At 29.8% G+C, this 25,197-nt stretch overlaps 3 protein-coding genes across 3 annotated transcripts; 2 read left to right on the top strand and 1 right to left on the bottom strand.

Annotated features, from left to right (window-relative positions):
• Positions 1-3,822: 3,822 nt before the first annotated feature.
• LOC132945440 (proteasome subunit beta type-4) lies at positions 3,823-5,362 on the bottom strand. Its single transcript, XM_061015182.1, has 4 exons — positions 5,160-5,362; positions 4,742-4,896; positions 4,241-4,659; positions 3,823-4,097 (listed from the first exon to the last, which is right to left on the bottom strand). The coding sequence occupies exons 1-4, from the start codon at positions 5,221-5,223 to the stop codon at positions 3,977-3,979; spliced, it is 759 nt and encodes a 252-aa protein (XP_060871165.1). The 5' UTR covers positions 5,224-5,362; the 3' UTR covers positions 3,823-3,976.
• A 2,943-nt stretch (positions 5,363-8,305) lies between these two features.
• Positions 8,306-13,916, top strand: LOC132945234 (uncharacterized). The gene is made up of 2 exons (XM_061014911.1): positions 8,306-9,224; positions 11,499-13,916. The coding sequence occupies exons 1-2, from the start codon at positions 9,211-9,213 to the stop codon at positions 13,384-13,386; spliced, it is 1,902 nt and encodes a 633-aa protein (XP_060870894.1). The 5' UTR covers positions 8,306-9,210; the 3' UTR covers positions 13,387-13,916.
• A 3,467-nt stretch (positions 13,917-17,383) lies between these two features.
• LOC132944393 (U1 small nuclear ribonucleoprotein 70 kDa) lies at positions 17,384-23,924 on the top strand. Its single transcript, XM_061013706.1, has 10 exons — positions 17,384-17,979; positions 18,084-18,201; positions 18,282-18,346; positions 19,049-19,111; positions 19,186-19,267; positions 21,411-21,512; positions 21,607-21,850; positions 22,864-23,061; positions 23,125-23,207; positions 23,546-23,924. The coding sequence occupies exons 1-10, from the start codon at positions 17,836-17,838 to the stop codon at positions 23,689-23,691; spliced, it is 1,245 nt and encodes a 414-aa protein (XP_060869689.1). The 5' UTR covers positions 17,384-17,835; the 3' UTR covers positions 23,692-23,924.
• Positions 23,925-25,197: the final 1,273 nt, after the last annotated feature.

Genomic DNA, 25,197 nt, shown 5'->3' on the forward strand with positions numbered 1-25,197 from the left:
TATTTGTACAAATACTGTACTAACTCCTATCATGATGTCAATGATATTAATTTCTTAAACACAATATTACAGTAAAAATAATAAACCCTTCTATGAAAAATACAATTTATTGAATTACATTTTAGATTCTGAACAGAGTGATGATTGATGAATGTATTGATTTAACAATGATGTATGTTTTTTTTTATTTTTGTGTCCATCATCACCTTTTGGAGAAGTAAAAATACTTACATTTTTCACTTCAATGTATTTTGTTTCTAGTTAATACTTAGAGGGGACAAATCTCAAAACTAAATAAATTTGAGTATTTTTCAAATTAATTAGGAAATATAAAAGTTTACTCAAAACCAGTTTTTGATATAGTTGATTTTTGGTTTAATTAAAAAATGAATAACTGTAGACTTTAAATTATTATTACGTACCAAATATTCATAAAAGCATTTTCCATGTATGGTAAAATTTTCAAAACATTTTGTTTTTTTGATTTAATTATAATTAATTATAAACATGTTAAATGTTTTTAAAATGATTATTTTCAATAATTGTTGATAAAAATGTATTTTTTTAACCATGATTTAAGATAGAATTAAATAGATTAAAACATACTATGGTTATGACCATCTATGCCTTGCCGATGCTTAAGATACTAAAAAAAAATAAAGAATTAAACATGATTATACAGAATTAACTGTCCCCCATACCTGCCAATGTTTTTTTTATGAATATCATAGGTATTTGTAAAAACATTCCACATATTTACTAATAATTATAATAGAAATAACGGAAACCATTTAAATAAACAAAAAATATTCATTTTTCGTGAGCTGAACTGTTTTATGCGTGAACTATGGACTATGGTCTATGATCTAATCTTTAGCTGTTTGAAAACAAAGGTGTAAACACCCTCAGTCTCAAGGAATCTATTGATATAACTTTATTGAAAACAATTTTTTGAACTTCTTATATACCAATATCTATTAAGTTAGCTACATTATTAAATATGCATTCATATTTCATGTAATTATGAAAATCATATTTGGGTTTAGATTTAAAGTTAAGATGATCTAAATAGTGGTCCAACCTTTTGTGGGGTAACTGCTGTACCATTTTGCTTATCTAAACTTTAAATACTTATAACTTATAACTAAAGACCGGATTTATATGTTTTTACATATCGTTACTGGGTCTATGCAGTCTTATGAGAGTAAAAAATGTGGATGATTTGTTCAATTCTGAATGCGTAGAAAAAAGTTTTTTTTGCATATTTCAGAATATTTTATGGGTTAGAGAGTATTTAACTCATTTAGCATATTTTGGAATATTTCGTAAATTATGAGAAAAAATTTGTATTTATTTTTAATTTTAATATTATTTTATCATTTCCAACTCTTACTAAAGTGCAATAATATTCCATTAGAATACGCAACTTTAAATACCTAATAATTAACTCACTATTATTATAAAATTGAAAAAAAAAAATTTTTAAATGCATATTAAAGTAAATATAATGTTTATTAATTATTTTTGAATATTTTTGCTTTTTTTTTTGTATATTTTGCATATTTTAGCATATTTTTTAAATTTTTAAGAGAATATAATGAGAATATTAGCATCATATTTAAGGTATTTTAAGAGAATATAAATCCGGTCTTTACTTATAACTCATAAACTACTAAACAACTATTTATTCCTAAATTTGATTTTTATGTATAAAAATACTAAGAAAAATATTTTTTCAAAGATTAAATTAAAACTGTATGTTGTCATTCAAAAAAGTAAATACTTAAAATATTATAAGAATAACAAATTAAAAAAAGGTGGGCAAGTGGATGTCGCTCTGCTGTACTGTAGGTTACAAGTGGGTCACTGTATAATGGATGGTATTAAATTTGAATTCAATGATATATCATTGTATAAGAAAAACGATTCTGAGTGGAGACGATATGTCAGTCTAGGTATAAGACATATTATACACTTATCTATGGTATTAAAAAAAAAATTGACCTATAATAAATTCCAAATTTATGGGGAATTATAATAATTATTAGGTATTTAAAGTTGCGTATTCTAATGGAATATTATTGCACTTTAGTAAGAGTTGGAAATGATAAAATAATATTAAAATTAAAAATAAATACAAATTTTTTCTCATAATTTACGAAATAATATCACAATATCCATTAGGTACATATAACGCGTTATACATCAACAACAAACCGTGATACTATCATCATAATATATCGATGAAAATATTACAAATTAGAAGTTTCAAGTGCCCACGAATAATATTATACAATCACAACAAAATAACTAAAATAGTTATTCTAGGTTTTTATGTAATTTCGTCCAAATTTGAACTTAAAATGACTATACAAATAAACTGTGCTTGTGTATTTTTTAGATTTTTTGGTAACCGAATTATCTATTTACATGGAATCTTGTTTTAAATTTTCAATCCTTAGCTATAAACATTTTATAATTTATTAATTACAATGGTTGATAATTTTCGAGATTTTGATAAATTCTGTCCAAATTTGATCTTTATATGCTTATAAAAAAAAACTGTGCCTATGTATTTTCAATATTTTTCAACTGCTATTGTAAAAATATATCAGGAGTCTTGTATTAAATTTTTACACTTTTTGGCCCAACAGATAAAACTTTATTGATATTTATAGAAAAAAAAACTAAAAAAATTGAAAACTGAAAATGCCCGTAAACAGCTCAAAAAGTGTCAAAATATTTTCAAAATTGTATGGTGTATAGGAAATGCTAATATAAACATTCAGTGAAATTTTCATGTATCTACAGTTATTCGTTTTTGAATTACAAGAAAATAAGGAAATCGGTACATGAGAAATCGAGTGAATATCTAATGTTGTAAAAATATGAATTTAAAACGCTCATAAAAATTTAATTTGACTTTCTTGTAGAAATTTTTTTTTTGATAAAGTTAGACAAACTTATGAGGAATCTTGTATTAGATTTTAAAATCTTAGATTTAAAAAGAAAATTTTTTATGAATTTCTAACTCAAAATAATTTGCAAATTTTCGTGATTTTTCCGTATTTTTTCAAGATTTGAACTTTAAACGTGTATAAAAAAAAACTGTGACTAAGGATTTTTAATTTTTTTCATCTGCCTTTGAAACAATAACCTAGGAGCCTTCTATTAAATTTTCAAGCTTTTTTACACAACAAATAAAATTTTATTGATATTTATAGAAAAAAAATTTAAAAAAACTGAAAACTGACAATGTCCGTAAACAGTTCAAAAAAAGTCAAATTATTTTCAAAATTGTATTGTGTATAGAAAATGCAAATATAAACAACCAGTGAAAATTTCATGCATCTACGGTCATTTGTTTTAGAGTTACACCAATAACCAAAATCGATTTTGTTAAAAATCGATTTTGCGTAAAAATTCCCGTTTTTCCTTAATTTTTCTTTTGTTTTTCACATCGCTTTTGAAAACTACTGGGAAATGAAAATTTTGACCTCCCCAATGCACCAACGATATTCACTTTCCCATCGAACAAGATACTGAAGTCGAAAATCGAAGCATTATTTCGACTACTTATCGTGTACACAGACACAAAAATAAAAAATAAAAAAAAAAACACACATCATTGTAAAATCAATACATTCATCGTTTCACTCAGAATCTAAAAAATATTTTCATAAACATTAATACTTTTGGAAATAATGAGTGGTCCATGATAAAAGAATCACCCTGTATATATAATTATTCCTACCTCCTGTTAACACGTATATATGAATTCAGTGAATGTGCATTGTGCGTATAATAATTCAAGATCTAGTATAATATAATATACTGTATATAATTATGAAAAAATTAATAATTTTTCCATGATACACGTTTTTATTAGCAAAAAAAAAGTAATCCCTACATAAATGTGATAATTATTTTAAAATAATGATAAGATAAAATTGTATGTTATATACGATTTTCAAGTTTATTCATATCCTTGTACCAACTTGGCAACTTCCCATCTCGGCTTCAATGCAAGATTTTGTATTTCAACAGAGTCTTTAGTAACAATACCAATTTGATATTTATCGTGGCTCCTTGCATCTCTGTAACATACATCATAATACTTAATTGTGAATTTAAAACAAGTTAGATATTGAAACCAGGATTAATGTGTACAACAAAATAAACAATAAACCTTTAGAAACCCATAGAATGAGATAGAAATAATTAAATAATTTTCAAATACCTGTAATACAATACTTCCATGCACTTTTTAAGTAGATCAATAGCTTCATCTTTTGTTAATTTAGAATTGAATTTTTCACGCTTTTCATCAATAGCTTTACGCATTAATGGCAATGCAAGGTACGCACCATAGCCACTAGCAATTTGTTCATCTGCAAATGCAGTTCCCAATTTATCGATTTCACCCAAAAAGGGAACATCGTTTTGGACTCCAGCCACTAAGAATGTGGACCAGAGTGGCTTCATCTTGGTTCTGCGGTTGTATAAGACACGGGACAGCCAAGTGTGTAAAGCTTTTGGTTTCATTGATATTCCATCGTTCAGACTCTTTTCAGTCCTCACTTTTTCTTCAATAACATCTCGTATAAATTGATAATCAGAGTATTCACCTGCTGCAGCTACAATAATATTTTGATTTACCTGTTGATACAACATGATTTATTGAATTATAAAGTTAATCTTTTAGGTTCCTAATAATGATTAAGACATAAAACTATCATACCGTCAATATTCTGGGATTATTCTGGAAACACGCCATAGAACCATATGAAGTGAGTGTATCTGCAGCCAAAGCTACACCGGATTCAAACACAACACCAAGCACAGAAGTAGTAGTTGTGATTGGAGTCCAGCCGTGCTGTACAATATCATGTTGTGCTAATAAACAAAAATAAATCATTTGATAAAAAAATGTCTTTATTTAATTAATATGATCATAATTCAGTGGAATAGGACTGTATTATAACTATTGTCTAATAATGAATTAATGTACAGTGGTCTCTCAGTATCCTGGTAGATATCAGACTAAAAGACTGCCGGATTAGTGCTGGACTACCTTTTCATCTTTTTATGTCGATCAAATCAAAAACAATAACGATTTCTAAGTCGTTATATCGTAGTATATCGTAATTTCAACTAACCTGCATGTCCAACATCGGGGACACTTTTAAAATTTCCAGGAATCCATTGCTGTTTAATGTCCATGGTTACTTATTAAGTTCGCAGAGGTTATTTTCACGTTAGTTTTGGAATTTTCTGTATTCTGTATTTTTGTTGATCAGTAAACTAGTAAAGCAAAGTTGATCTGTTCAATTTATTGTTGATCAAAATATCTAATCGTCATTACATTAGTTTCTAACATAACCTTAAAAACTGCTATCACGGCCGTTGTTATCATAGATAATTTATTATCTACTGCCATTATTCGATAAGGTTGGCAGAACTTATGGTCTTCCGGATATTATTAAACTTTACACTTTACAGTACCGGATACACAATTTAAAAATATGTTATTATAATTTATAATGTTTTTCTAAATTCTTATTTTAGGCGCTGATTTAAGTCATGTTATATGAGTCATGAGCTATGGTCATATGCATATTGCAAACTCCAAATTACAAATAATATTGCGTTAATAATAATTAATAGCCAAAATTAATGGCCAATTACAAAGAGTCCTATTTAAAAAATAAATTATATTGTCATAAATATTTATGAAAACTGACAAGTTTGAAGATACAACTAAACAAGTGGGATGCCTAATTATGTACTTGGTAGTGAGTACAATTCTAACGTTATTACTTATTACTAGGGCTCGGATTTTAAAAGAAATGCTTCTTTTTATATATTTAAAATAGAAATCTAATTTTTATACATAAATTCGTTTCAAGTCAATCTGATTCCAAATAAACGAATTTATTTTGGCTTTATTTGGCTTTTTTTGCTTTTTTATTGATTTTTTCAGTTATTCTAACTGTGGAATTTTAGATTCTGAGCGAAGCGATGAATGTATTGATTTTACAATGATGTGTGTTTTTTTTTTATTTTTTTTATTTTTGTGTCTGTCATCACCTTTTAGGACAGTAAAAGTGCTTGGATTTTCTTCAATAGTAACTTTTCTGATAGGAAACTCAATCTAGTTGGTACTTTGGGGGGTCAAAAATAAAAATTTCCCAGTAGTTTTCACTAACAACGTGAAAAACAAAAGAAAAATTAAGGAAAAACGGGAATTTTTACGCAAAATCTGTTTTCGAGAAAATCGATTTTGGTTTTTGGTGTAACTCCAAAACAAATGACCGTAAGGACATGAAATTTTGACCGAATGTTTATATTAGCATTTTTTATACACCATAAAATTTACAAAATATTTTGACTCTTTTTGAGCGGTTTACGGACATTGTCAGTTTTCAATTTTTTTAGTTTTTTTTTCTATAAATATCAATAAAATTTTATCTGTTGAGTAAAAAAGCTTGAAAATTTAATAGAAGGCTCCTAGGTTATTGTTTCAAAGGCAGATGAAAAAAATTAAAAATCCTTAGTCACAGTTTTTATTTATAAGCATTTAAAATTCAAATTTTCACAAAATAAAGAAAAATCACGAAAATTAGCAAACTATTTTGAGTTGAGAATTCATAAAAATTTTTCTTTTTAAATCTAAGATTTGAAAATGTAATATAAGATTACTCATAAGTTTGTCTACCTTTATCAAAAAAAAAATGTCTACAAGAAACTTAAATTAAATTTTTATGAGCGTCTGAAATTTATATTTTTACAACATTTGATATTCACTCGATTTCTCATGTAACAATTTTCTTATTTTATTGTAATTAAAAAACGAATGACTGTAGATACTTGAAAATTTCACTGAATGTTTATATTAGCATTTTCTATACACGATAAAACTTTGAAAATATTTTGACTCTTTTTGAGCTGTTTACGGACGTTGTCAGTTTTCAATTTTTTTAGTTCTTTTTTCTATAAATATCAATAAAATTTTATTTGCTTGGTAAAAAAGCGTGAAAATTTAATATAAGGCTCCTGATATATCTTTCTAATAGTAGTTAAAAAATATTAAAAATACATAGGTACAATTTTTTTTAATAAGCATTTAAAGTTCAAATTTTGACAACATTTATCAAATTTATAATTTATTAATTATTTTGTGGTTAAAAATTTATAAAATGTTTAACTTTTATGGCTAAGGATTGAAAATTTAAAACAAGGCTCCACGTAAATAGGTTATATATAAATTACTTTATTCACAATAATATCATCAAATATACTTGGTAATATCATAGGCTGACTGACCGTTTTCGCTCAGAATCGTTTTACTTATACAATGATATTATATCATTGAATTCAAATTTTACACCATCCATTACAGTGACCCACTTGTAACCTACTGTACAGCAGAGTGATATCCACTTATCCACCTTTTTATATGTCTGTTGTGCTATATAAAAAAAAAAATGTTCATTTACTTAATAAGAAATGTGAAAACCCTCAATAATGACCGTGACCGTACGATTAGTGTGAAACAACCTTAAACGTATAGATTATCGATCTACAGTTTATGGGTCGATAGCTTATCGGCTATTGCATATAGTCTGTAAAACCTACGCTCAGTACTCGTATAACATTGATGTCGACCAGTTCAAAATTTAAATTTATAAAGCTTTATGTGTTGTAATTTATTAAAATGCCATATATCTATTATACATTATAATTTATAATATATATAGGTATAAAGTATAAATGAATAATATAATCGTTTTTATAGTTGCTGATTGTAATCTTATAGACCTCATTTTACAGGCCTATTATGGTTGTCTAATTTGATAATATTATGGGCTAAACATAATTGAGGTTTTAGAAGATATTATATTAAATCGTGTTCATGATACTTCTATTATCTGTAACTTTTTGTTGATCTAATGAGCTTATTATTTATTAAAATACAATCGGGTGGTGAAAATAATCTAGTCTTACTAATATTGTTAATGGCGTCATAGCGATAGACCAAAATATAAACATCGTAATAATGATAATAGTCATAATATGTTATAATATTGTTATTTCTCGTATGGTTTAATCCAACACTAACAATATTAAAACTAGTTAATACTATAACAACTACAAATATTACAATAGGAAATATAAATATAACATTTTGATACGATGTAGAAACATAAAATAGTAGTGTAGTAAACCGACGGTATTACTAATATTCTAAGTACATTCCCACGATAGGACAACAACAATGAGAAGGTTAACTACGTCAACCATAGGACAACAACAACAAGAAGGTTAACTACATCAACGATTCCAAGAACCACGTACAATGTACGTACCTAGAGTTTGACAGCGCAATTAAAAAACATTTTGCATTTACACAATAGTGCGAAAACAACCTATGAAAATAATCCGTGAGTGACAGTGCAATTTAAGGACTAAGTAAACGGATTATGAATATCTGCAAAACTTAATTAACTTTGTACCAATAAGTGCCAAGCATTCACTCGGGTTGTTTGTGCAATAACAACGTCCATCTCCGGTTCCTTTCAAATATCCACCTCCTGGACTCTACCGTGTACATTTGTATCCGTATAGTTTTTATATAAATATAAGATAGAATCTATAGTAAAATTAGATTTAGTACAGAGTCTGCACTACGCACACGCTGAGTCTCGGGCAGATGCTTTTCGCTCTGTCCTCAAATTTATATATGAAATTAATTACTTTTTAAATAAATTACTTATAACTAACTTGTGTAACTTGTCGCGCTACAACCTTCTCTCCTACATTCACCATCAACGTCGACGAACTCAAAAATATAAGCGAGCAGTGAGGGATCACTACACTTATAACTAACTTGTGCAACTTGTCTCTCTACAACCTTCTCTCCTACATTAAACATCAACGTCGACGAACTCAAAAATATAAGCGAGCAGTGAGGGATCACTACACGTCTTTTGGTGTCAGGTGTGGGGTCACCTGAAGGAAGAATTTTGGTATCCAACCCAGAATCAAGTACATCAGCGGACCTCGAGTTCAACCACGTTGCTGAAACCTAGGAAGGAAGGAACGACCGAAGTAAGCCACCAACTACACTCAACATAGCCAAGCGGAGCATCAACGACGAGCCAGCAGAGCCGCCAGCACGCAGAGCAGACAGGACCAGACAAAATCGCAATGAATACTGCATTGTAAGTTGTTGTTTTAAGCAAATATATATAGTATATGTCTGAGAGTCCAAATCGGTGTTGGGAAGTAGTTAAATACAATCCGCGAACATTACTTACTACTATAATGAGTACCACATTAGGAATAGACACCGCCTTGCGGGGCATACCTAACTTTAGCGGAGGTACTTAGGGAGAATTGTCCTCATACATAACAGAGTGTAACTATGTAATGGATAATATCCATGAAAGTATTAAAACGATAGTATTTCATAATATTATAGCTAAATTAAAGGGAGACGCATATCAGGCTACACGTTACCGAATTTTCGCAAACTGGACCGAACTTAAAAACCACCTTCGTAACGTTTTTGGGGCACCACATTCGATTAATTATTTACAATCACAACTGAGTAATATTAGGCAACGATCCGACGAGGACATACGTAGTTTTGCCGGACGAACCGAAAAATGTTATCACGAATTGGTAGGAGCGTTAACACTAGGACTAGAGCCAGGCTCAGCCGCCGCGGTAGCCGCATCCCATAAAACAGGGGCACTCACTGCATTTGTTAACGGGGCGAAACCCGCCATTAGGTCATTTTTACGTGCGCGTGACGTAGCTTCTCTCGAACAAGCAATTACTATCGCGATTGAGGAGGAACAAGACCTCCAACACATTAACCGACGATTTAACACGGACAAAATTCACGGAAAAAAAATACGAATAATCAACCCGATATATATATATATAATAATAATAATAATATTAATAATAATTATAATGTAATAATAACCCGTCTCCAAAATAAAATGAATATAATTGTATGACTTAATGTATCCTACAATTTGTTTTTTTTAATTTAATTTAGCCGGTAACCGCGTTTTCGATCATACCACGGTAATGAAATTTTAATTTGTTGAATAAACAACGTGTCCATATTACGTCAGTTCTAGGGTCGTGGGCTTCCGGAAAACCGTGATCGCCGTCGCAGACGAGCGCATGTGCTTCCTCAAGCTTTAAAGCCCGCCCTTTTTTTTCCGAAAATTCCCAAATGTAGGGAGCATATTAATTTTTTTGTGTCCGTATCTATTAGTTGTAGGTCGAACTCTCCGTTGTTATTAGTGTCCCACCCACGCATGGTGAACATTCTACAATAGATATGTAGAGCCTCCAGTATTTTTACGTCCGTGGAGCCCTCCCACAGAATCAGAGCATCATATTTATGTAGAATGTTCTGTATGGCTGGACGTGTTAAATTTGGGCGCAACGTGTGATCGGAATCATAGATTTGGGCGAGTATAGGGATTAGTTTTTTTGGCTTTCCTTTAAAAATGGTCACGAGATGGCGTACCATAGCTTTCCATTCGCCAGTGGTTACCGGATCGTAGATTTTGAGTTCGCTCAATTAGGAAAAGAAAATTCAATTTTAATATCTGGCGCTGTCTGTGGTCGCCACGAACCCATAGTTACAAAACTCGAAGGGCGAGCATTGAAACTCAAAACCCACGAACCGGTAACCACTGGCGAATGGAAAGCTATGGTACGCCATCTCTTGACCATTTTTAAAGGAAAGCCAAAAAAACTAATCCCTATACTCGCCCAAATCTATGATTCCGATCACACGTTGCGCCCAAATTTAACACGTCCAGCCATACAGAACATTCTACATAAATATGATGCTCTGATTCTGTGGGAGGGCTCCACGGACGTAAAAATACTGGAGGCTCTACATATCTATTGTAGAATGTTCACCATGCGTGGGTGGGACACTAATAACAACGGAGAGTTCGACCTACAACTAATAGATACGGACACAAAAAAATTAATATGCTCCCTACATTTGGGAATTTTCGGAAAAAAAAGGGCGGGCTTTAAAGCTTGAGGAAGCACATGCGCTCGTCTGCGACGGCGATCACGGTTTTCCGGAAGCCCACGACCCTAGAACTGACGTAATATGGACACGTTGTTTATTCAACAAATTAAAATTTCATTACCGTGGTATGATCGAAAACGCGGTTACCGGCTAAATTAAATTAAAAAAAACAAATTGTAGGATACATTAAGTCATACAATTATATTCATTTTATTTTGGAGACGGGTTATTATTACATTATAATTATTATTAATATTATTATTATTATTATTATATATATATATATCGGGTTGATTATTCGTATTTTTTTTTATTATTAATGGGGGACAAGATTATTATTATTATTATTTATCTTGTATACATAGGAATAGGTTATTTATTATAAAACTATATTTAACTAATAAGCTGAAACGATTTTCAGACTTATGCTTCTGATAATACCATTCACGTCGGGAACTTTTCGATACACCGACGAACAACTAACACGACACTCTGGCCTATACTACGAGAACCGGGGACCTTTGAAACTTATTACGTCTCAATGGGACCTAACTGCATATATTAATCTTGCTAAGTATAAGAAACGGTTTGTTTATATTGACGATATTATGAACCAAACTGAAACACTATGTATAACCATCGCACACAATGTCGATAACAATTGTAAAAACTTAGTGTACACAGCTAATACTATAGTAAGGGAACTACGTAAAAGAAGGGAACTAGTGATAGAATCCATAGAACATAAACTTTCCAAAAGAAGTACAACGTTAGGAACAATAGCAAAGGCAGCCAGATTAATATACGGAATATGTAATCTGGAATGTATAAAAAGATTTACTTTTAATATAGGACAAACGCACGACGCGACACAAACAAAATTCGTTAAAGAACAAATAAAAATAGTTAAATTACAAACCAAGTTTGACGAATACGAAAACTATAATACAACTTTTGTATATAACGAATCTATTAATATATCTAGGGAACAACAAACAAAAAATTACTTGTTAAAACACTTCGTAATTGTAAATTTGTTAATAACAAAACATATGTTAGAAACCAATACATTACTCGAAATAATACAACAAGCAAAAATAGGAACAATTCATACCAGTTTAATATCTCCACGCGATTTTTTAGAAAACATTAAAGACATTAAAGTGTCATTACCTGGGGGCACCGATTTACCTACTGATTTAGACATACAAAATATTTACGAATTAGTAAAGCTCTCAGACATTACTATATACTATGCAAATGACAACTTAGTGTTTATACTTACTTTACCTCTAATCTATCAAAATGATTTTATTTTGTATAATTTAATACCTGTGCCAGTGTGCACCGAAAACGATTGTTATTATATAAAACCTAGTAATAAGTATCTAGCTATAAGTAAGACGAAAGAACACTATGCTCTTTATGACGAATTTTATTACACACATTGTAAACACGCTAGAGACTTCCTTTTGTGTCCTGAAGGTAATCCATTACATCCACGTACTAGTAGACCAGCGTGCGAAGTACAATTACTCCAAGATCCTATAAAAGTTCCAACAAGCTGCGAAATCATGCACGTACAAATGGGTACATCCATCTTTCACAAAAAACGATTCAAAAACGAGTGGATCTACGTCACCAACTATGACATAGTATTCATTACATGCGACGAAGATAAAGAATCCACCAGCAAAACACTAAGAGGTGTAGGTATCTTAAGTTTAAACGAAACTTGTAAAGCGTACGCCGCTAGAGACGTACTCATACCAGGGAAAGTCGATTACAAATCTGAATATATGGATTTCAACCCGAAATCAGTTTTAGAACACATAAAGGATATGCCGTTCACCGACAACAACAACTTAATGGAAGATTACCATGTTAAAACAAATAACATGGAGGATCTACATAAAGTGTCAGGGTCAAACAAACAATTAGAAAAACAACGGAAAGTCGACAACAAAATTGACGAGCTAGAGGACGCGCAAGAACGCAACGATTATATATTATATGTAATAACAAGTAGTATTTTTATGACAGTAATCATATTAATAATAAATATGGTTAAAGCAAAAAACAGTAACAAATCACACGGAAGTAGCACAGTCACAGGAAGAGACAGAAGAACTAAACGCAAACCAAATGATGTCGTCAAGAGGAATCGACATGGTCGAGTTTCCACTCGCACCAAGAAACAGCCTTACCGGCTACCCAACACTTCGGACATTCTTGAATTAGCGGAAGTCAGGGACTTCCATCTTCGAGGGGAGGAATGTAGTAAACCGACGGTATTACTAATATTCTAAGTACATTCCCACGATAGGACAACAACAATGAGAAGGTTAACTACGTCAACCATAGGACAACAACAACAAGAAGGTTAACTACATCAACGATTCCAGGAACCACGTACAATGTACGTACCTAGAGTTGACAGCGCGATTAAAAAACATTTTGCATTTCCACGAAAATACGAAAACAACCTATGAAAATAATCCGTGAGTGACAGCGCAATTTGAGGATTAAGTAAACGGATTATAAATATCTGCAAAACTTAAATAACTTGGCACCAATAAGTACCAACCATTCGCTCGGGTTGTTTTTGCAATAACAACGTCCAGCCCGGTTCCTTTCAAATATCCACCTCCTGGACTCTACCGTGTACATTTGTATCCGTATAGATTTTATATAAATATAAGATAGAATCTATAGTAAGATTAGATTTAGTACAGAGTCTGCACTACGCACACGCTGAGTCTCGGGCAGATGCTTTTCGCTCTGTCTTCAAATTTATATATAAAATTAATTACTTTTTAAATAAATTACTTATAACTAACTTGTGCAACTTGTCTCTCTACAACCTTCTCTCCTACATTAAACATCAACGTCGACGAACTCAAAAATATAAGCGAGCAGTGAGGGATCACTACAGTAGTAATTAGTTAAATATATTTAAAAGAAATAAGATAGAATAATATAAAATATATAGGTATGAACAATTTGATGGTGAGACGGAATACTATTTTTATAGTCTTAGATTCAGTGGCGTCATTTGGGGGGGGGGGGAGTGGCAAGGTGGGCATTTTCCCCTGTCTGATTTTAAAAGTGACCCGATGGGCCGGTGCCCAGTTGTTGCTGTTATACCATTATTATATTTTATTAGCACAAAAACATGCCTATTTTATAATATTTTCAGAAAATATTATACTATGTAGGTACTAAGAAATTATTATCACGATGTTACATTTTTACTAATTGATAGTTAGAATATATTTATATTTAGACGTATACGGGGACGTTGTTTGTTTGTGTGAGTGTGTTTTGTGCATAGATAATATAATATCTATGGTTTTGCGAAGAAAAAATGAACATACTTCATATTTTTTTGACCCCCCAAAGTACCAACTAGATTCACTTTCCTATCAGAAAAGATACGGCTGAAGAAAATCCAAGCACTTTTACTGTCCTAAAAGGTGATGACTGCACAAAAAAAAACTTTAAAAAAAACACACATCATTGTAAAATCAATACATTCATCGTTCCACTCAGAATCTAAAATATATATTATAATTTAAGATAATATTAATTTGAGAATATATCGTATACCTAGTCCTATATAAGAGTAATAGAGTATAGGCTATAAGCCTTTAAGTGATGAATCAGGTAAAATTGATTTATAGATAATGCAGTTGACATATTTTCAAAAGTAAAAAAAAGAAGTTATCCTAATAAACGGTATTGTCCTTTAGTAATAAACTACTAATAATTTTGTTTATCAATATAAATATTGCCATATAATAATTTGTAGACTTTTAACTGATATAGGTATACAATTGTTTTTATAAAATATCTGTTACCTTATGCTTAAAAATGATGTTACCTAGTTAATAAAAAGGATACTATTAAAAAATGTAAGAAGATATTAGTGGGTTGCGAGTGATGCGAGCGGTTTTTTTTTCACCCATTCGGGCCATTCAAAACCTTTGCCCCCCTCTATTGAAAACTGAAATTATTGCTCTGCAGTTAGATTCTAATGTCCAGATTGGTTAGCCGTTTTGTTGCCGCTGCTGTAACCTTGTCGAGGTGTTTCATTCCGTCTGGTATGTTGCGTACTGGACATTCTTCCACGATGTGATTATAATATTATAATTTCACTATATCAGACACCAACCTGGTAATATAATACATATATAACGTCGCCAGATGCCAGTATCATAATAAATAATAATAACTGTTACATATTTTAGCGTCTTGTGATTTTCATAATTTCAACGATTTGCAATTAACTATTATTATGTATAATTTAGAGACAATAATATACGCTTTAGGTATAGCTGACTCATTATTCCTAAATTTTTATGTGTTTTTACTGTCGTAAAAAAGTATACGGAACTCGGGAAACGGTTTCTAAAAGCCCGTTCGATGATGTTTTTCAACACAGTAACGTACCTGTATTGCCTATATGTTACGCCGTGCAATCGCGTAAGACACTTCACGACTTACAAGAAATATTAACTTTTTAATAACTGGGGAAGTCGCTTTTCTACTATTGTCTATCAATCATGTGTTTTGGCTGTCTCGATTGTAGCTCATCATTGATAAAATATACAAGTGGGCAAGATGTAGCACAGGCCACAACATTTAGCCAGCACCGGAATGATACACATTTTGTTTTTCGTGACCTAAGTCCGTGGTAACCGCGGTGCATTAAGAGTATGCCAGTGGTGGTGCACGGTTTGTTTTCTCTCTCTGGCCCACGCGCAACATAGACAAAAAGCATTTACGCAGAATTATTTTTTTTATATACTTTTGAATAATCTTAGAGTAAAATTGCCCATTACAAAAATGATAGAGGATAATATTTTTGAGAGTTTGACACGTCGATTTGACTAAAATATAATACTGTCTCATAACAAGTAAAACATCATTTAAATTAACACTTTTTTTTTCATTTTTTGAAAGTCAAATTCAAAATCAAATAATAATTATTGTAATAGGCGATTTCACTCTAAGATTACTCAAAAATCATAAAAAGACGATTTTAAGGGGAAAGATTTTTATCTATGTTGTGAGTGGTTTTGAGAGAGAAAACAAATATTGCGCTAACATCCTCTTAAAACTATTGTAGTTACTATGACGTAACAACGTGTGTGGTTATCGTGGACGTAATTATGTGTGTATTATTGTAATCAAATTTATAGAGAAAATATAATGATTATGTACTGCTGATACCTATATTTGTACAAAATATTCTATGCGGTCATTGCAGCGATTACGTCATAAGTCATATAATTTTATAACCACGGACTGAGATCAGTGTATATAAAGCATGCATTCATGCGGATAACGTATTGTTAACTAATTATTAAGTTGTTTACAAGTTACAACCGTATTAAACTATTGATGAAAGTTTTTCAAAATTGTGAAATATCAAATATTATTAGATAAATATAAATTAAATATTTTATTATTTAATCTAATATATACGATAATAATATTAATTATAACTTAAAGAAATGGATATTCAATATACGTAGTAATAAATTTATAATAATAATAGTAATAATAATGTTATTAGAAAGATAATAGATTGTTGCAGTTTAACGACAGCAGTTTAACGTGTGTACTGGTGCTAACAAAAAAATTTTGTCAATCAATCGAGAAGCAATATAAAGTTATGTTGTGTGAACGACATGTATAATTTTTTTCCTTGTGATAATCAGTTGGCCCTTCTACGCTTCCGTTATTATTAACAGTCATTTAAAAAAATAAAACAAAAATAACATGTATAGGTACAATATATCTGAGGTGTATTAATTAAAACCTCTGAATTAAATGCATTAAAAATCCTTAGAAAATGCACTTAATACCTCGAGAAATTTATTAAAATCGCCAAAAAGTCAGTATAAAATACACTAGGTAAAATAATAGTAGGTAAAAAAAAAAAAAAAATTCTGACATTTCACATTCACTTTTCAATGCGAATATACAAGTTCTAGATTTATAACATTAAGATTTCAGGCCACTAGATACTCAATACTCATATATATATATTCAGTGTCGGCACATCGCTATTCCGTATCGATACGCACAGAATTTTTCTTCTTGAAAATCTTGCATGTTTTACAATTTTATTACTCAGTGTCCCAGTTCCAATATACATTCGTCCCAAAAAGGTTTGTTGGAACAAGTTGACTTGGGAAAAAAAATGTGTGGAACAAAAAGTAGTGATCCGACGCACTGTGTCTTTCTTCCATGACTTTTGATTAAAATGGTCGACCATTTATGTTATTACTAATTGGTAATTATTATTCGAATCCGACAGCGTTGTCCGCAGAGTACCGAGTACCAGGGTAAATACCTACATGGTTTGCCGTATTGCCGTCGTTACTCGTTAGTCGTCAATGGTCATTGTTAATTATTAAATGTTAATGTGTTCTGTTATTCTGTTTGTGTGCACTCCTCTACAAGTTGCAACTTTATAGGCGCTAGCTGGTGTTTTTGTGTGTGTGTATTTGTTAGTGTGTGTGTGTGTGACAGTACCTAAGTGAGTGATTGTCGAGACTCAAGAGTCAAGAGTCGACTGACTAAAACGGCCAACGGGAGACAGTGGACAGTCCGACAAGCGCTGTTCTCGTACTCGCGTATATTTTTTCCTCTTCCGGGGCTTACCCCAATGGTTTGCCTTGGTGATTAACCACTGACCATCGTCAAAGTTCACCCTGTAGAACCACGAGCAATCCGAACGCCGTACGATGACTCAATTTCTGCCGCCCAATTTGCTGGCGCTTTTCGCGCCGAGGGACCCAGTCCCTTACCTGCCGCCTGTCGCTAAACTTCCGCACGAGAAGAAGACCCGTGGGTATCTGGGCGTTGGGAGCTTTATGGATTTGTTCGAAGTGAGTATGGCCAAACATAATGATAACATTAATTTGAGACTTACCGGTGTTTTAATTTTTACAACTACCTATTCTAATCTGTTCATGTTGTTGTTGCTCTACAGGACCCTGAAGACACGCCTCCTCCAACAAAAATTGAAACCAGAGAAGAACGACTAGAGCGCCGTCGTCGCGAGAAGGCCGAACAGGTTGCATACAAGTTAGAACAAGAAATTGCTTTATGTAAGCACAGTGTTGACACAGTCTTTGTTTATACGGCTTATGTGGAGTGTGAATAATCATTTGTTTTTGTTCTGTTTCAGGGGAACCACATTCAGTTGCGAACGCTACAACAGATCCATTTAAAACACTATTTGTTGCTAGAATTGTAAGTAATTTTGTAGTTTGTACAGATTGTATAATTTTATTATTCTTATACTAGGTACTTAGTTTTGGTTTCTCATGCAAAATTACAGTAGGTAGCAGGCGTTTATTTTCAACCCCAAGTCACTTATAATTTAAAAGGTACTCAGGAAGTTTTAATCATACAATAATATTTATATACATACACTAGAAGTAGATGTATTATAGGAATCAATAAATAGAACTTTAAAATTTTGAATATAGAAAACAGAAGAACACTCACGTTTTAAAATAATTGACCATTACTTCTTTGTTATTAAAAATATCAAATAGAATAAATTTTCTCTCATAAATTTAATGAAAAACCAAATTAACACTAAAATATTTATCACAACACTACACTCAATAATCAATATTGTAATTTGTAATAACATGGTTCACTAATGTTGATACTTGATTATTACTATAAAATGTAGATGTTACTTTTTATGATAATGGTGAATTTTATATGACATATTATAGATATGACACAATTAAATTTACTAATAAAGTAGCAACCAGTATACCGGATAAGGAACTACAGATTATTACCCTAATACATCTAGATATTTGTATATTCTCTAATAATTGTATTTAACAAGTATAAAATGGTATGGTGCCTAACTACTTCATTTTAATTAGTGAAAAATATATAATATTATAGGTAATAATTTTTTAATTTTTTCAGAATTATGATACATCCGAATCAAAATTACGAAGAGAATTTGAACTTTATGGTCCTATAAAAAAGGTAAATTATTGAAATTATTTTATTTAAACATTCTTTATTTTATATTAACTTACTATTGTATTTCATTTCTATAGATTGTTGTCACACATAATAAGATTGATGGTAAACCGAGAGGGTATGCTTTCATTGAGTACGAATATGAACGTGATATGCATTGTAAGTATTTAACATTAGGATTATTTTTTGTTTTCAAAAATTGACCTGGTGGTTACAAATGGCGAATGTTGAGGTCAAATTCTACCAAAATTGATTTTACTGGCCTATGAATATTTTGAAAATTTGTTTGTTGTTTTCAACTCAAATGGCATTTCATTTGTCAGGGAAAATTCACAATTATTTAAAAATGTTTATTTTATATGTTATTGTAATACCAAGGAATTAGTCAATTGTTTAATTTTAGAGCACTGTGTGTGGGTCTACCATATGTCAAAAGAGTAACTTAAATATTTTAATTATCTGATTGCAAAGTCCCATTTTTCATTTGATAACATATTATTAGAGATCAGGCTCTAGAAAATATTTTGTCCTTGACCATCGTAACTTATCACAATATCAATTATCCATACGATATTAATGTAACAAACTGTTAACTTAATTGTTATGTCATGATTGTATCAATATTGTATCCTATCAGATTGTTTACAAGTACAATGTCAGATATAATGGAGGTATATACAATATACATAGCTGAAAGTATACTGAATATTAAATATTTTAGCCATGGTATACTTAGGATTTAAGTATACTTAAATTGTGTTGACAAGTTAAAAATACATACTATAGATAAATAAAAATAAATACAATGTAAGTAATCTGTGACAAAATAGATATCTTACAATTTTGGAAAAATCATTCCAATGTTTCTATCTTTTAATTCAGTCAATTTCTGGTCTTCAATTGAGAATACAGACAATATCTTATTAATTTATTAGTTGCATAAGTAAATACAAACTGTGATAAAACTCATACACAAACAGATAAATTAATATTAATTGTGCTTTTTGTAATGTTCATTACTGGTTGTTTAAAAAACATTCTGAAGTTATTTTAAATTGGCAAACTGAATTTACAAAATGTTCAAAATATGCGTGGCTAGTACAATCAATTTACTCCTCAAATTCAACTAAAGATTATTCTGCAAAATTTCAAGATCTGAATACTCGCCAGTTTTGAAAAAATATTTTTTAAATACTTGGTTTATATCAACCCTTGCGCGTACTTAAATAAAAACTATGATCTTTAAAATTCAAAATTTAAAAATAAAAACATTCTGGTACAGTTTTAATAATTGTATTTTGTTCTTGATGCAGTGAACTGTGAAGAGCTCGCTGATTGGAGCTTCTTTAATGACCCTGTGATTATACGTAGACGACTTTGTTGATAATAGGTTTGTATGTGTGGTAAGCCCAACATACAAATTACAAAATAAATTAACCCATCATTTCAGTTTCCAAACATTTTCTCAAGTATAATGCATTTTTTAATGTATATTACTTATTAGTTATTTCAATAACCCAAACTTATTGGTTAACGAGTGTTATTTAATTTTTTTTTTATTTAATTTAAAAGAAAATAATACATTCAACTTACATTAGTTAATACACAAAAAAAATAAAACAACTTAGGGATATTACAGAATATGGTAAACTGTAATGTTAGTGACATTACAGAATATGGTAAACTGTAATGTTATTTGTTTAAATAATAGTATATTTTATATTTTATTTTATTCTTTCGAGCATGAATATATGCAAAGGTAAGATAATGTGAATTTGGTGGAAGAAAACGTGATATTTTTATTTCATTTACACATTCTTCTTGTTCTTAATTTTACTGGGTAATAAAATAATTTTGCGCCCATGTGTAAGTATTGGCGTCCCAGGTAAAGTAAAAAAAAAAAAATCGACAAATTTTGGATTCACTTGGCATTACAAACTGCGCTAAAAAAACAATCTGGGAATAGCAAATAAGTATAATTGGTAGGTACTTAAATATTTGATTATTTTCTAATTTTTTCTACGAGATTTACATTTTTGTTTTAAGAGGTTGGTAAGTCCTGGTTCTGATGTACTTTAAATTTGTTTCAATACATTTCAAAGATACAATCTGTGCTATCTTATCAACTCTTCAATTAACAAATTTTATTCAAGAATTTCAATAACTAGTTATTAAATACATTTTCATTTGAATCGGGACGGGTATTCAATTTTCAATTTTTCTTAAGGACATCCAAGTTTTTATATACAGTCTTAGTTCTAGTCTTAGTCTAATTGTTTTCCCCCAATAATATTTATTATAGCTGCATATAAACATGCTGATGGAAAAAAGATTGATGGACGCAGAGTGTTGGTGGATGTTGAGAGAGCACGAACTGTCAAAGGATGGCTTCCTAGAAGATTGGGTAAATTATTTGAACCTAATTTGTTACTATTAAAGTATTAAATAATAAAAGTTTTTTAATTTTGTATTTAATTGTTTTTTATTTATTAATAAAGGAGGTGGATTAGGGGGTACAAGACGAGGTGGACCAGAAGTCAATTTGAAACATTCAGGTAGGGAAGATAATGAACGAGAAAGAGAAAGGTATGCTCGTGAAATGGCTGGTAGTCGTTCCGGACGTAGTGTTACTACGGAAAGAGATCGAGAACGTGATTATCGTGACCGAGATAGAGATCGTGAACGTGAACCAAGACGTCCTCGTAGTAGAGATCGTGAAAGAAAACGTCATCGTTCTAAGTCGTATGTATTAAATATATTTATAATCTACACATACTTATCAAAACCATTTATAAAACTATCAAGTACTAAATATCAATGACAAAAAATTATTAAAAATAACTGTCATTACCTGCATTTTGTTTTTATTGTAAATCCTATTATGTTTATTGTGTTGTTAAATATTTAACATTGTTTAAAGTGATAATCTTAAGATAAATTAAAAAAAAAAAAATTGTAAAAACAAACATTTTGTTGAAACAATTATATTTAATAAATGAAAAAAAAAAAAAAAAAAAAGATAAATTACCAAGTTGCCTAAAACATGACTGGCATTTTAAATAATGCTTAATTTTTAATTGAAATTAGATTACCAATATACTTGAAAATACTTGAATTTATTAACTAACATTTTTAAATACTTATTTTATAATTGAATCATTATTTAAAGCGAAACTAGTTTGGAAAATAAAATGATTATATAATTAATTTTATATATATACTTATACTGGAATGCAATACAATAAGTACCACATTCAATAATGAGTTGGAACAAATACATGTTACTACCAGGCACCTTTACATTTGACAATTTATTTTTAGAACCCTAGGAATTCAACTTAAACCAAAGTGTGCTAAGTTATGACTATCTATCAATAAATTATTATTTAAATACATAATTACACAATACACATAATAAAACTTAAAATAAATAAAATTAAAATTAATTTTTCTAGTTAAAATAAAGTTATTTGTTGGTTGGCAATTTTAGCTTCGCTCCTTGGCTGTTCCACTTTGCAAATCAAAAACAGCCTTTAATTTTCTATTAAAAAATACCCCAGAAAAGTGACAGTAAAAACCAATTTTAAAGCATAAGTGCTTAATACACTAATCCCTCATTTAAAATTCCTTTTTCTCATTCCTAACAAGCATTTTGAGTACTATTGATTAATTAAAAAAAAAATTAACAGGGTGTCCATAAAGTGTATGTCGATAAGTTTTTAAAATTTTATTAATATAAATGAATTTTACTATAGACGTTCACGTGAACGCAAGAGACGTCGCAGCAGAGACCGTGGTGCTAGGGATGTAGAGTATGATGAAGTTGAAGAGGTTCCCGTTACCAAATCTAGAGATAAAGATCATGAGCGTGAAAGAAAAAGAAAGCGCAGTCGTTCTAGGGACCGTGAACGTAAGAAGGATCGCAAAGAAAGAGATCATCATCGCCGAGACAAGTAAATTATCATAATAATTTTGTGGCAATTGTAGAAACTAAAACTTAATTTTATGTTAAATAGGAGTAAAGATCGCCGTGATAAACATGATAAAGACAATTCTGATCGTGATGACAAAATTCATATTAAACAAGAACCTGTTGATGGTTAGTATATTTATTTTAGATTCTGAGCAATGAATGTATTTGTTTTACAATGTGTTTTTTTTCTTAAGATACTTTTTTGTATAAAAATGTCTTTGATCTTCAACTTTGAGTGTAGTTTCCTGACTTAATTTTATTTTAAATATTGCATGTTTAAGATGATGGATAATATATATTTTTGGTTTATTCATTTTTTACTTGTTCACTGCTACAGGGACATTTTTATCAAACGTTTGAATTTAAATTCAATAACTATTTAAACTGTAAATAAATAAACAATATTAGGTAACCTATTGTGAAAAAATATTTTGTAACTTTTTATTTTTATTTTTTATTTTTAGAATATGACAATAATTATGACAATTATAATAACGAGTATGATGGTTACAACAGTCCTCATGATGATTATGATCCAGATATGGTTAAAAAAGAGGAACCTGATGAAGAAAATGCAAATGGTAGCCGTTACAGTAATAATGTAATATGATATAATAGACTGTCTTGTACTGTATTGTCTATTTTTAACATAAGTAAAAATGTAAAACTTAAGAAAAATGCAATTAAAAATGTAATAATTATTATTTAGTTCAATGTTTCAAAACAAATTTCTGTTTCTATGTATTAGTAAGTATACAAATTCCACATCTTCATTTTTTTTTCTATTGTTGGCAATTTCCTTTATATGACTTCAAATATAGTAAAAATTACTAATTATTTATACGTAACTAAAGTACAAAACATTAATATTGATAAGTTGAAGATTTCATCAGTGTTATAAAATGATCAGAACCAATTAAGTACTCCCATCATGAAATATATTTATAGGTACTTAAATTGTAAAAATGACAAGTAAATTGTTATGAAGTGAATTAAATATATTTTGTTGCAGTTTTTCTCTTATTAGAACTTATAATCCAAAAAAATTGTGTTAAATATTATTAGAGCTTATTTAGGTAAAATCTAGTTTATGTTTGGTATAGATAATATTTAAGTACCTATTCCATAACAAACTATGTAAAAGTTTTGTAAAACTAATACTTTTCATTAGTATTACTAATAACTAATAAGTAATAACTGTTCAATCAATGACAATTTTTATTCATAGAAAATGCTCAGTGAGTAAATATTAGATCATCACACAGTGTGTCAATATAATAATCAAATCATTTCAAATAACGACTGTAATGATGCTAAGAGTAGTGGATACTTGACATTGACATTTTATCAGTGTATAAATAATTTTTAGAAAATTAGAAAAACATTTGAGCTCTATGGTTTAATAATATTGATAATACTAGCAGTTGAGTAATTTATGGGGTATATTTTTACCTATTAGTTATTACAAGCCCTCCTCAATAAATAGGTATTCTACTAGAATTTATACTTGAAATCCACTCATTACTAACAAAAGATTTTTCACAATGGTTTAAGAGTTAATGAAAACAATTTAATTGAGTTAGGTAAATCAACATAAAGAATATTATGCTAAATTATAACTTCATGCCTTATGGCTAACAAATAATATATTTAACTTTAAAAGATTAGTTAAAATGAAAAAAAAAATATTTAACTAAAAAAGGTGATTTTATTTTAAATAATAACTTTCCATTTTATTAAAAATGTATTCTTTGTATAGCTACTTATTTTAATTGAGCAATCACGTGTGTCTTCTAAATTATTAAATCAATAAATATTAATTTATTTTTATTTTAAATCATTGTGTATTAATTTAAAATAAGTATAAAAAAATATTTGCGAAATAAAACAAAACAAAACCCATGGCCACAACACCAAATTACAAGAAAAACAGAAATAATAATAAACCGACTGAGAACGGCCACTCACACACGGTCATCTCATGAAGAACCAACCACCGACGGAATGCACCTCATGTAAAGTTACTCTCACAGTAAAACACCTGACGACAGAATGCCGATCAAATGAGGAATAAAGGGAAAAATTAAATTTACTGACAAACCTATATGAAATAATT

The sequence above is a fragment of the Metopolophium dirhodum genome, chromosome 5 (genome assembly GCF_019925205.1).
Source record: "Metopolophium dirhodum isolate CAU chromosome 5, ASM1992520v1, whole genome shotgun sequence".
In the NCBI taxonomy this organism is placed as follows: Eukaryota; Metazoa; Arthropoda; class Insecta; order Hemiptera; family Aphididae; genus Metopolophium; species Metopolophium dirhodum.

What these genes read in the sequence shown, in the direction of transcription:
- LOC132944393 (XM_061013706.1), top strand. Translation starts at nt 17,836, where the DNA reads ATGACTCAATTTCTGCCGCCCAATTTGCTGGCGCTTTTCGCGCCGAGG. An exon ending in GCTTTATGGATTTGTTCGAA is followed by an intron (nt 17,980 to 18,083) that starts GTGAGTATGGCC and finishes GTTGCTCTACAG; the next exon opens with GACCCTGAAGACACGCCTCC. An exon ending in CACTATTTGTTGCTAGAATT is followed by an intron (nt 18,347 to 19,048) that starts GTAAGTAATTTT and finishes TAATTTTTTCAG; the next exon opens with AATTATGATACATCCGAATC.
- LOC132945440 (XM_061015182.1), bottom strand. Translation starts at nt 5,223, where the DNA reads ATGGACATTAAACAGCAATGGATTCCTGGAAATTTTAAAAGTGTCCCC. An exon ending in CCCCGATGTTGGACATGCAG is followed by an intron (nt 4,897 to 5,159) that starts GTTAGTTGAAAT and finishes TTTGTTTATTAG; the next exon opens with CACAACATGATATTGTACAG. An exon ending in ATGGAAGTATTGTATTACAG is followed by an intron (nt 4,098 to 4,240) that starts GTATTTGAAAAT and finishes TGTATGTTACAG; the next exon opens with AGATGCAAGGAGCCACGATA.